Source organism: Felis catus, chromosome D3 (genome assembly GCF_018350175.1).
Source record: "Felis catus isolate Fca126 chromosome D3, F.catus_Fca126_mat1.0, whole genome shotgun sequence".
NCBI classification, from domain to species: Eukaryota; Metazoa; Chordata; class Mammalia; order Carnivora; family Felidae; genus Felis; species Felis catus.
The window spans coordinates 22,371,938-22,384,520 of record NC_058379.1 but is presented as its reverse complement, the minus strand read 5'-3'; the positions used below and the strand labels follow the sequence as shown (position 1 = coordinate 22,384,520).

Here is a 12,583-nt window from a genome sequence, read left to right as displayed (position 1 = left end):
GTACACTAGCAGCCTCTTATATGGCTGCAGGGTGGTGGTGTCCTGGAGGCCTGGGGTGAGTGGACAATCCCAGGCCTGGCCAGGGCAGCAGGGATGGGGGGGGGGCATGCACTGCACAAGGGGGCTTCTTACCCTGCTGCCAGAGTCATTGCCTCATGGCCAAGATTGCACTGACCCCAGAATGGGGGATATTCTGAGAGCCGGATAGTTCACAGGCCTAATGCCCAGCATCCAGAGCCCAAGTGGGTGGCTGCAGTCTTGCGTTACCACTCCATGAAATTTGTTGAGTTGGAATAGATGCAAGATCATTTACTAAGGATGATTCTCCCAGGTCTGGAGGGGCACTCACCATCCAGAGCAAAGAGTCTATGGAAAGATGTGTAAGTTCACAAGCTAATGGCAGTGGAAGCCAATGGGCACTGAATTAGCACAGGCTGGACGGGGCCACAGAGAACATAAGACACATGCCCCGGATCTGGTCAAGCAGTCCCTGCAGGGGGGAATGGGGGACAGCTCTCTAATGGCCTGAGAAGAGCAGGTGTTTTGAGCTATTGGCTGAATTAAGAGAAGAAAGTCCAGGAACAGGGTAAGTGAGAAGGTAAAATTCAGGGGCAGATATAAGGGGGTCACTGAGTCCTATGTGCAAGAGATCAGGGTCAGGGTTGGCCACACTAGGACGCCAGCAGCCAGCTGGGGGGGAGATGGTGGAAGGCACCGGAGTGCACTGGGAGATCAGAGCCGGGGTAAATAACAGAGGGACTTTTGGGCTAGCCAGGGGGAGAACAGCAGGAGAGATGAAGCTGTCTGGGCAAGGCTTGTGGGACAGGGGCAGGTAGGTCTCTAACACTTGTTATCAGCACCCATTAGTAGCTGCTGTTCCCCACCCACTTGCTCTGTGCCTGTGGCTCTCATTTCTCCTCATAGCAGCCACTCTAAGTACTGTTGGCTTCCCCACTTTCCAGTGAGGAAACAGCCTCAGAGAGATCTGGTTAAGGTCAGACAAGTGCCAGAAAAAGGACTTGAACTTGGGTCTGCCTTATCTCACAGACTGTGCCCTATTTTCGAAAAGATGCTCAACATCACTAGTCATTAGCAATGTAAATTAAAACCACAGAAACATAACCACGTACCTTCTAGAGTAGCTACACCAGAATAACTAGTAATACCAAGGCCCTGGATGTGGAGCAAACGGAGCACTCAAACACTCTGGTGGGAATGCAAAGTGATGCAAAACAGTTGGCCAGTTTCCTACAACATTAAACATACCCCAACCAGCAGCTCAGCGGTGATCCCACCCCTGGGCATTTACCCTGGATCGATGAAGACAGGATCACACAAAAACCTGACGCAAATGCACCTAGCAGTTTCATTAGTCATTGCTCCAAACTGGAAGCGCAGCTAGTCTTCAACTGGGAAATGGATAAACACTCTGTGGTGCATCGGCACAACAGAATATTACTCAGCCACAAAAAGGAACCAACCACATGCAACAACACAGATGAATCTCTGGGCAGTATGCCGAGTGAAGAAAGCCAGCTCCAAAAGGCCACATACTGTATGATGCCATCCGCATGGCATTTCGGAAAAGTCAACTGCAGCATTACAGAACAGATCAGCAGTTGTCAGGGCTGGGCTGGGGGAGGGGATCAGCAGTTGTCAGGGCTGGGCTGGGGGAGGGGATCAGCAGTTGTCAGGGCTGGGCTGGGGGAAGGGTTGACCACAAAGGTGATGAGGGAACATAAGGCAAGCTGAGGACAAAACACAAGCTAGTGAACACCACCCCCTTCTCCCCCACCCCATGAGATATGTGTGATGTTCCTCAGGCACTCCTGGCTGCCCTAAAGCTAAGAGGCGAAAACAAATGGTTAACTGATCGAGATCACAGTCACATAGGACCTGAGTCTCCGTCAGTTTACAAATGTCTTAGTAAATTACAAGAAAAAGGCTATCTTATCAATAGCCTCATCTCCAGAAACCTATAGACTCAGTTTCCTGGAGCCCCAACATCACCCTCCCCTCCATAGTGTTGTGGGGAACAAAGACAAGAAGGAAATGGTAGGTAAAATTAAATTTCTTTATAACCTGTTGCTCATTGACTTAAGGCATATACAGAGTATAACATTTCTCCAGCAATTCCCTACTGTCTTTCTCTTTTTTAAGTTCATTTCTTTTTTTTGAGAGACAGAGAGAGAGAGAGAGAGAGAGAGGAAGAGAACAAGTTGGGGAGGGGCAGAGAGAGAGGGAGAGAATCCCAAGCAGGCACTGTCAGCATGCAGAGCCCTGTGTGGGGCAGAGAGCCTGATATGAGGCTGGAACTCTAGCCGGAGCCCAAGGCAGGACTCCAACTCACAAACCATGAGATCATGACCTCAACTGAAGTCAGCCGCTTGCTTAACTGACTGAGCCACCCAGGTGCCCCAACTGCCCACTGTCTTAATGTTAATGTCGTACTAGAGGGAAAACAACTTTACCGGGACAATAACAAAGCCTCCATTATCTTAGAAGCATATGAAAGTCCTTTTACAGGCCTCCCTTTTGCCTTTACCTCCCCCAACTCCATAGTATGTGATCAGTCACTCCTCACAACCCCAGTGAAGCCCTTTCTGCCCAGGGGTCCTGTCCCTGTGCTTCAATAAAAATCACCTTTTTGCACCAAAGATGTCTCAAGAATTCTTTCTTGGCCATCAGCTCCAGACCCCCACCACTCCAAAACCTCATCAAAGGGATAGCAGGAGGGAATTTGGGGGTGATGGAGCTGCTATGTGTCCTGATTGTGGCAGTGGTTATGGGACTGTATGCGTTTGTCAAAGCTCCCAGGATTGTATGATAAAAAGAAAGAGTCTCACAGGTATAAATTACTAAGTACATGCCCTCACTGTGACTCAGCACTGCCTGCTGGAGAGAAAATTTGTACAGGGGGAGAAAGGCAGGCCTTCTAGGTGAGGAGACAGCTTGAACAAAGACAGAGATTTGGGGCAGGGGAGGGTGAGCCTGGAGTGGAGGCTTTGGGTGGGGGGACAGTGGGAGAGGAGGCAGGTGGGGACAGCTGTGGACATGTCCATTATCTGGTCAATGGCTCCGGCCTTCGGCCCACGTTTCAAGAAGACTGTAGCAAGGGCAGATGCTAGAAGCAGATGGGGTGATGGGTGGGATATGGCAGATCATGGGAAACCCCTCGACCCTTGCCTTGGCTCCCCAGTGCCCTCCCCTCCCCCACTGAGCTGCAGCCCACATGGCACCTCCAGCTAACCTCCCTCAACCACCTCCCCTCCCTGCCAACCCCAGTTCCTTGGTGCCGTCTGTGCGAGATAACATGGTAGAATCATGGAGGATGGTAGGAACCAGCCAATCAGGAATCAGTTGAGTAAACTTGTTACCAAAATTCTGGGACAGATTGTTGAGTAGGGGTGGATTATGGTGAGCCCTTAAAAATGAAGGCAATGACCCCTAGGAGCCTATGTGGGGTCACTAAGAAAGACCTGTTGAATGCCCACATTTCCATATTTGCACAGGTGGCCATATTTGGCCATGTTTGCCAAGTGGCCAATGAAAGAAGTAGTTTGGCTGGCTACCATACTGACAGCAAGCGGGGACAATGTGTGTGAGTAGTGGAATGCTTAGGCCAGAATCTCTGTTGAGATCTAACCTAATGCGCCTGTGGGACCTGACATCAGCTCAGTCCGAGGCTGAGTCTAAAACCTTAATGAAGGGGCGCCTGCGTGGCTCAGTCAGTTAAGCCTCCGACTTCAGCTTGGGTCACAATCTCACGGTTGGTGAGTCTGAGCCCTGTGTCGGGCTGTGCGCTGACAGTGCAGAGCCTGCTTGGGATTCTCTCTCTCTCCCTCTCTCTCTCTCTGCCCCTCCCCTATTTGTGCATTTGTGCTCTCTCAAAATAAATACATAAACTGAAAATAAAATAAAATAAAATCTTAATGGAGAGTTTAGATGGAGAACCAGACAATGAAGACATTCTCAGATGCCCTAACACTGGAATGGAAAGTTTATGAGTCAAAATTTCTTTCTAGATGGGGAAAGCTCTAAGGTTGAATTCCTTTTTTAAAAATATTTATTTATTTTGGGCAAAATGCCAGTGGGGGAGAGGCAGAGAGAGGGGGACAGAGGATCTGAAGCGGGCTCTAACGTTGACAGGTTGACAGCAGTCAGCCCTATGTGGGGCCCGAACTCAGGAACCATGAGATCATGACCTGAGCCAAAGTTGGAAGCTCAGCCCACTGAGCCACCCAGGTGCCCCTGAGGCTGAATTTCAATTCAGAGTGGTGATTGCTGTATTGCCTTGTCTTCTGTATTAACTGTATCAACCTTGTCTTCTATTTTCTATATTCTGATGCTCTGACATCTGGGGCCTTGCTGACCCTGGGAGGAACTGTGTCTCCCAGGGATAGCCAGTTCCTAGAGATAGCAAACAACTGACCCAGGATTGCGCTTTTCAAATGCAAACCAACTAATACAGAGCCTACACTCCAACCACCTCCAGTGCTGGCTCTAGCACTTAGGGCCACACTATTTCCTTGCCCTGATCACCCTATTACCTGGGGCAGTCCCTATGCCCCAGAGCCTGCTGACATGATGCAAACTAGCTAATCCTAATGATTTCCCCGCCGCACCCATTCCTTCCAGGGAAAACCATAACCAAAACTCCCGCCCAGTTCCTCTCCCCCTCTACCTCACGAGGAACCCTGATGTTTCTTCCATTTGTCGATTTCTCCATGTGGCTCTCTGTAGCTTGGCATCTCCATCTCCTCCTCTTGGGAACTGTGAGTAATAAATTATCTTTTCAACGGCAATTGTTTCCAGATCTGTTGGTCTTACTATACCTCAAGTGTTAGAACAGTAACTCATCACTTGGTATTGGCTCATAGAAAAGAGCCTAGAGTTTTCACTGAGCCTGAGGTCCCAGGAGGATGGAGTGTTTTGGTTGCTTCGCTGTGGCTGTCTGGCCACCGGGACATGGTCCCAGCAGTGACACGGTCCTAAGACGCAGACCCACTGTGACAGATGGGCTGGGAGCAGCTGTTGTAGGATTCCCATCCCTGGGGAGGTTGGAGGGGGTCTGGCCAGGGAAGGCTGTGAATTCACTGTGGACCCAGAGATCAAAGGGGAGGCTGTGGGAGCCACAAGGTTTGCCCAGGATCTCTGTCTTCTCCACAAAGGTTTGGTCAGTGAGCAGCACCTCCACAGTGGAGTTGATGTGTTTGGAATGAACTAGGCTATAAGTGTTATCAAACCTCAAGACATCTACATTGAGGGACAGACATTCAGACAGGGTGACCCACCCAGGACCTCATCCTCCATGGTGTAAATCCTTGTACCAGGACCCAGACCAGGGAGCCATTGTCATGCCTGAGAGCCTGAAGCCGGCTATACATTGTGTCTACCGGAGCCAGGGGCCCCCACGTGGCAAAGCCTGGATGCACCTTGAGGCGCCTGCCTCCAGCCCCCCAGCTCCTAGTGGAGCTGTTCGCTGCCAATACTGACAGATGCCAGCCTCGAGGCAGGCGAGGCTCCCGTCCTCAGGTACCAGGTGGGCTTTGTAGCGCCGGATGGGGAGCACCTCCACCATCTCCCCCGCCCGCTTCTGCTCACACGTCTTGGTCTTCAGGAAAACCCCGAAGCCGATGTGTGCCCATGTGATGCGAACTGCCACCTGCAGGGGACAGGGCCCTACTAATGACCACCCGCTGGGGCTCCGGGCCGCTCCCAGCTGGGCCCAGGTGTGGAGTGGCCACCATCCCTACCTGAGCACACAGCCCGGGAACAGGATTTCGTTCTTCACCTGCACGAAGGAGCCTCGGGCCACGGTCATCTTGTGCTCATACTGCATCCTCACCTGGTTGTGCAGGTAGTAGCTCTTGGGCACCTCACCCCCATAGTTGATCTGGGGGTGAGAGCTGCTGAGTGAGCACTGACCCCAGCCATCAGCCCTCCCTTCTCACCCTCTGGGCACCTGGTACCTTGGTCAGACACTTGGGGTTGCCATCAGGATCAGTCATGGTCCCCCCAAACTCCATGGGCAGCTGCTCAGGGCTGATGAACTTTGGCAGCTCCTGCTTCCATTGCCTGTGGGAGGAGGAGAGGGGACCTGTGGGGTCTCAGGAAGGCTTGAAAGTGGCAAGAGACGCCAAGCCCAGTGCTTTCCTGTGGCATACTGCTTCCTATCCCTGGCATGCTTCTGGTGCCCCTAGGGGAAGAAGCTAAGAGACTGTAAATCTAGGCTGGGGGTTTACTATATGCACCTGTGTTGACCAGTTCCTGCCCCAGGCTTGCCCCTCTAGACCCAGCACCCTGCCCTCATCTGTCCAGGTGTTGGCCCCTTGGCCATCTTAGTAGGGACTCAGACTAGCGCCTCGTGGAACCCAAAGCCGAGGAGGGGCTATCTCTGACCTGGACTTCCTTTCCCTTAGAGACTGAACTTCCAATCAGCCTCTCCCCTCGGCATCTACAGCTCCAGCACCCCCAGAACTGGGGGCAAGCTTGTGTCAGTTTTCCCACAAGCTGCTCTGAGATAGCCAATGGTGGTCCATAGACAAAGGAATGTTATTGTAGGAACAAAGTAGAAGAAAGCAGAGGTAGGGTCACCTGGGTGGCACAGTCAGTTAAGCATCTGACTCTTGATTTCGGCTCAGGTCATCATCTCATGGTTCATGAGTTCAAGTCCCACACTGGGCACCTCGCTGACAGTTCAGAGCCTGCTTGGGATTCTCTCTCTCTCCCTCCCTCTCTGCCCCTCCCTCATGCTCATGTGGTCTCTCTCTCTCAAAACAAACAAACTTAAAAAAAAGCAGAGGAAAATATCTAATGTACCTACAATAGGTATGAACTACTGAAACATAAAAGCAATGGAGAAACCAAAGGAAAAGCCCCATGAATGTAACATAACACAAAGTCAAAAGCCAAAGATAGCAGGAAAACTACAAACTGGGGAACATGCCACAAATATGACAGAAAAGGCCAATGCACTTAATATGTAAAGAGCACTTATAAATCAATAGCAAAAATACTTTTCTAGAAAATGGGCAAGAGATACCAGGAGGCAATAAATAAACAAAAAATTAAAACATCAATTAGCATAAAGAAAAATTCTTACCACACCAGTGATAAAAGAAACCCAATGCAGTCCCTTAGATTCAGAGCAAGAATGTCATCACACATCATGTAGCCTCTGGGAAACTCTGGTGTATACACATGAGAGGATGAGAGTGAAAAAGGCAAATAACATCTAGATATTATTATGAAAATAGTTTAGACCTTGAGGGCCCCCTGAAAGGGTCTTGGGAGCCCTCAGGGTTCCAGGACCACACTTTGAGAACTACTGGTTCAGACTGTGAATGACTTAAAATACATAAGGAGGAGGGACACCTGGGTAGCTCAGTTGGTTAAGGGTCTGACTCTTGATTTCGGCTCAGGTCATGATCTCATGGTTCATGTGATCGAGCCCCTCGCTGGACTCTGCGTTGACAGCAACACAGATCTTGCTTGGGATTCTCTCTCTCCCTCTCTCTCTGCCCCTCCCCTACTTGTGCATGCACACACACTCTCTCTCTAACATTAATAAATAAACTTAAAAAAAAAAAAACATAAGGTGGATAACCCAAAAGGTCACATCTCCACACTGTCACCAACCTGTGACTTTGAGCCATTCCCTTCTCTGTTAGAGTGCAGTTTTCTTGCCTCTCAGTTAAGGCAGCCCATGACCCAGTGGCCCCACCTCTTGAGATCCACCTGAGAAAAACACTCACACATTCGTGTAAGGAAAGTGTGTAGGTTTTCCACATTGAAGAGTTCATAATAATGAAACATTGGAAACAACCTGAATGTCCACCCCTAGTGGGCTGGTTATGTAAATGCTGACCCCTCTACCCTGTGAAATACTATACAATCATTAAAAAGGACGAAGTGTATTAAAACATTCTCAGATGGACAAATCTGCAAATCATATGTATTATCTAATAAAAAGAGCAAGTTGCAGAATAATTCTTATAATATATTAAATCATGTGTTCTTGGTATTTCTATTTTATTATATTGTTTATATTCTATCTATACTCTTAAAAATTTTTTTAATGTTTATTTTTTTTTTTTTGAAAGAGAGATAGAGTGCGAGTGGGGGAGGGGCAGAGAGAGAGGGAGACACAGATTAGAGGCAGGCTCCAGGCTCTGAGCTGTCAGCACAGAGCCTGACATGGGACTCAAACTCATGAACCACGAGATCATGACCTGAGCTGAAATCAGATGCTTAACCAACTGAACCACCCAGGTACTCCTATTCTATATTATATTTTGTATATTTATATGCATATTCCTGTGTGTATGCATGGAAATGTATTGAAAGAGTCTGCAAGATACACAGAAACTGGTGACAATGGTTATTTTGGGGGCTCAGGAGGCTTCAATGTTATCAGAAAGGTTTGGGGCGCCTGGGTGGCGCAGTCGGTTAAGCGTCCGACTTCAGCCAGGTCACGATCTCGCGGTCCGTGAGTTCAAGCCCCGCGTCGGGCTCTGGGCTGATGGCTCAGAGCCTGAAGCCTGTTTCCGATTCTGTGTCTCCCTCTCTCTCTGCCCCTCCCCTGTTCATGCTCTGTCTCTCTCTGTCCCAAAAATAAACGTTGAAAAAAAAAATTTAAAAAAAAATGTTATCAGAAAGGTTTGGATTTTTTATAATGAGAATATTTTCAGATATCCCCTGTATAATTAAACTTTATTTTTTTAAAAATGTTTTTTTTAAATGTTTATTTTTGACAGAGAGACAGAGCATGAGCGGGGGAGGGGCAGAGAGAGAGGGAGACACAGAATCCGAAGCAGGCTCCAGGCTCTGAGCTGGCAGCACAGAGCCCGACACAGGGCTCGAACTCACAGACTGCGAGATCATGACCTGAGCCGAAGTCAGACGCTCAACCAACTGAGCCACCCAGGTGCCCCATAAACTTAAAAAAAATAATAATAACGTGACAATAGAGCACTTCACCATTGCCAGCCACTCTTCAGTCCTCAAATTTATAATTCAAGAGGTTCATGGAGCAGATGGAACCAGTTCTGTCCAACTGAAAGTCGGGCTTCCAGGAAGGGAGTATTTAAATCAATCACATAGAGTCACCCACTGGAACATTCTGCAGCCTTACAACTATACTAGAGAAGAAATCTTTTTTAAGATCAAAACAAAGGTTTTTTTTAAGAGAGAGAGAGAGAGAAAGAGGGAGGGAGGGGAGGAGAGAGAGAGAGAATCCCAAGCAGGCTCCACGCTGGCAGACGCAGAGCCCGATGCAGGGCTTGATCTCACAAACCTTGAGATCATGACCTTAGCTGAAATCAAGAGTCAGACTCTCAACAGACTGAGCCACCCAGGTGCCCTGGAAAGAAGAAATTTTTTAATGACTTGGAGAGAGGTTCCTGAAATTAGCAGTGAACAAAACAGTATATAATGTAGGAGCTCAATTGTGTGAAAAAATAATTATATGTAAAGCTACCTCATGGTGATGGTGGGATTACAGGTTATTTCTATAACCCTCATGGTGCTTGTCTTTATCTACACTTTCCAGATTTTCCATGATAGAAGGGTGCCCTGATATTATAATCAGAAAAACATGGATGTTAGAAACAAATGCAAATCAGGTCTTACTTAGCAGTCCCTATAGGCTGGCAACCCAGGCCTTTGCTCCAGAGCCAACCCCAGATGCTGCAGTGATCCCCTGGCTCTCTTGGAGCCAGAATTGTTCCTCTGGGCTCACACTCCTTCTTCTGCAGCACTTCCGCTAAGTGCCCCTGGCTGATGAGAACTGAGTGGTTTCACTTGGTCTGCAGAGCCCCAGCATTGATCACTGCATTGACTTCACATGGACCTGGTGGGCAGACAAGAGAGTCTAGTTTCTCATGAACAGACAAGGAAACTGAGGCCTCAGTCACCTGTCCTGGGTTCCACCCAGCTAGTAAGAGGCATGGATGGGATTAGACTGGGTCTTTAGGACTCCAGGAGGGATTCTTTTCTGATTTGGTGGCCGTCTGAGGGGCATTGTGGGTGGAGGGAACTGTCCGAGCAAAGGCTTTGCGCTGAGAAAGTGTCATAACTTGGATAAACTAGACTACATTCAGAGGCAAGTGGCCCTCAAAGATTTACAAAAGCTGTTCATCACATATTAAATATTCCATGCATGCTTGCTCCATTAGGGGATGGGAATTTTTGTGTACTCAGCAATAGTTGGGGTATGTGTGACCATCAACATGGCTTATATTGGCTTCCTCGCAGCAGCCAAAAGTGATTCCAGCCCTATCCTATGGAGAAGGAGTCCAAGAACTCCTGCCACATTCTCAGGGCCATGGACAAGGGGTTTCCTTTGTGTGCATTCAGATTCCTGGGATTCCAATGTATATCTCAAGAGCAAACCTCTTCCCTATCCTTTTCTCCAAACTCTTTCTCTGGGAGGATGTTAAACAATTGGCCTCTAACATCAGACTGACCTGGCTTTGCCACTTGCTGGCTGAGTGACTTTAATCAAGTGGTTTAACCTCTCTGAGCCAGTTACCTCCAATGAAAAATGGGGCTGATAATAGTATCTTCCTCACTGGGTTGTTGTGCAAAAAAAAACAACAAACAAACAAAACCAAAACCAGAACCAAAACAATACAAAACAACAATATGACAATAAACAAAAATTATCTTCCTCAGTGCCTGGCACAGAATAAGTCCTCAAAAGATAGCAGTAATTATTATTACTCCTTGCGGTAGCCACCTCCAAAATGGTTCCCAATGATCCACAACTCCTGGTTTTCATGGCCTTGTTCAACCCCTTCTGACACCAAGCAGGGCTGACCTGTGTAATCAAGAGGATATTGCAGGAATGATGTTGACCCTTCAGACGACTGCATTGCTGGCTGACATCTCACTTGTAACAATGGAGACCCTGAGCCGGAACAAGTCAGCTCTACCATAATTCCTGACCACAGACACTGGGAGATAAGAAATGTTTATGGTTGTTTTAAATAAATGGCTATGTTTTGGAGTAACTTGTCATAACAGATGTAGATATAGCAATAGATACACAATACACTCCTCTTTTTACCCTTGACCTCATCCCACTCCACCCTCCATCCTCACTTTGAGCCAGAGTAGGAAGGAGTAGTCATCAGGGTGGGCAGGACAGATAGCACATCCTGGATATTATCCCAGAATGAGGGACAGATTGGGAAAGACCAAGGTCAGAGGGGCTCTGTAGTGCCAGCACCCCTCAGGCCTTCAGATCTCACCTGCCCTTAGGAGAGGACCCATTCCTGCTGGAGGAGCCAAGGCTTGGGTCAAGTCAGGCATTAGCTTTCTCCTTCTGTGAAATGGGATAATAACAAACCAGTTTCCCAAAGCTTCAGAAAGGATTAAATGTGGATTAAATGCAGTTTGGGGTTATGTGACAGACTCTTCCCTCAGGTCTATAGGGGCAGGGAGGGGCCCTCTTTACACCTGTAATCCCCATCTTCAGAGCAGATTGTGGTGCTACATGGAATCTGAGGCTCAGAGAGGTCATGCAATTTGCACGGCCATCATCACACAGCCAGCAAGTAGCAGAGTTGGGAGCCAGATCACACATCTGGCCCAGAGCCTATTGTCCAGGCCTGAGTGAAGGGCAGTTTGACCTAGCCTGGGAGAGGATCTTCCACAGGCAAGCCCAAGAGTTGGTTGCTGACTATGGGCCAAAGACAAACTTCAATAGTGATGAATCTGGTGGCGAAAGAGCACTGGACAAGAAGTCAGCAGCTCCAGTGTGGCCTTGATTGGGTCACTTCCTCTCTCTCTGGGTCCCAGTTTCCTCAGCTTCTAAAAGAGGGTTCAAAGGACTTTCTCTGGGCCCCCTACCCCAAATGAGCTGTTAACCTTTGTCTTCAAGGACACAAAGGAGTGTTTGGCTCTGGACTAAGCATTAAATTAACCCTGACATGATACTGCTTTTGTACCTGTTCCCCAGGTGAGGAAACTGAGGCTTGAACTTGTGACTTGATTTGCTCAGATGAGATCTGGACCCAATTCTTGACCCCAGCTGTCTTGTAACAGGATTTATTCCTGGCCTGGGAGGAATATGCCCTCTTTCTGATGGAACACTTCGAGGGCAGGAGTCGGGACCTCCACTGCCCAGTCACTCCCTCAATGTTCATGAAAGTGTGTGAATTTCACTGGAGCCCACACTTGCCATTAGCAACCACAAGGGAAGGACCCTAAGATCCTATGAGATACTCCTCCCAGTCTAGAGACGAAAACTCACACCTGCTCCTGCTTCCTAGTCACAGCTAAAGGTCGTGACCTGCCATGCCAGGCTCCCCTCACAGGGCTAGCAGTCCTTACCTGTGCCATCCAATATGAGCCACTCGATGTGGCTGGTCCAAACTGAAATCTGCTGTGAGTATGACATACACAAAATACACATAGGATTCCAAACACTTGGTACCCACCCCCCAAAAAATCTCAGTAATAATTTCTATATTGATTACATATTGAAATGATAATAATTTGACTGTATCAGGTTAAATAAAATATATTATTGAATTTATGTCACTGGTTTCTTTTTACTTTTTTGAATGTGGCTACT

At 48.2% G+C, this 12,583-nt stretch overlaps 1 protein-coding gene across 1 annotated transcript in view; it reads right to left on the bottom strand.

The window, feature by feature from the left end:
* Positions 1–424: 424 nt before the first annotated feature.
* Positions 425–12,583, bottom strand: part of LOC101095136 (putative SEC14-like protein 6) — a 17,737-nt gene continuing 5,578 nt past the window's right edge. Inside the window, 6 exon segments of the mRNA XM_045042067.1 lie at positions 425–490; positions 5,009–5,256; positions 5,497–5,643; positions 5,646–5,665; positions 5,757–5,896; positions 5,973–6,100. Of these exon segments, the coding sequence (XP_044898002.1) occupies positions 425–490; positions 5,009–5,256; positions 5,497–5,643; positions 5,646–5,665; positions 5,757–5,896; positions 5,973–6,100 (749 nt within the window).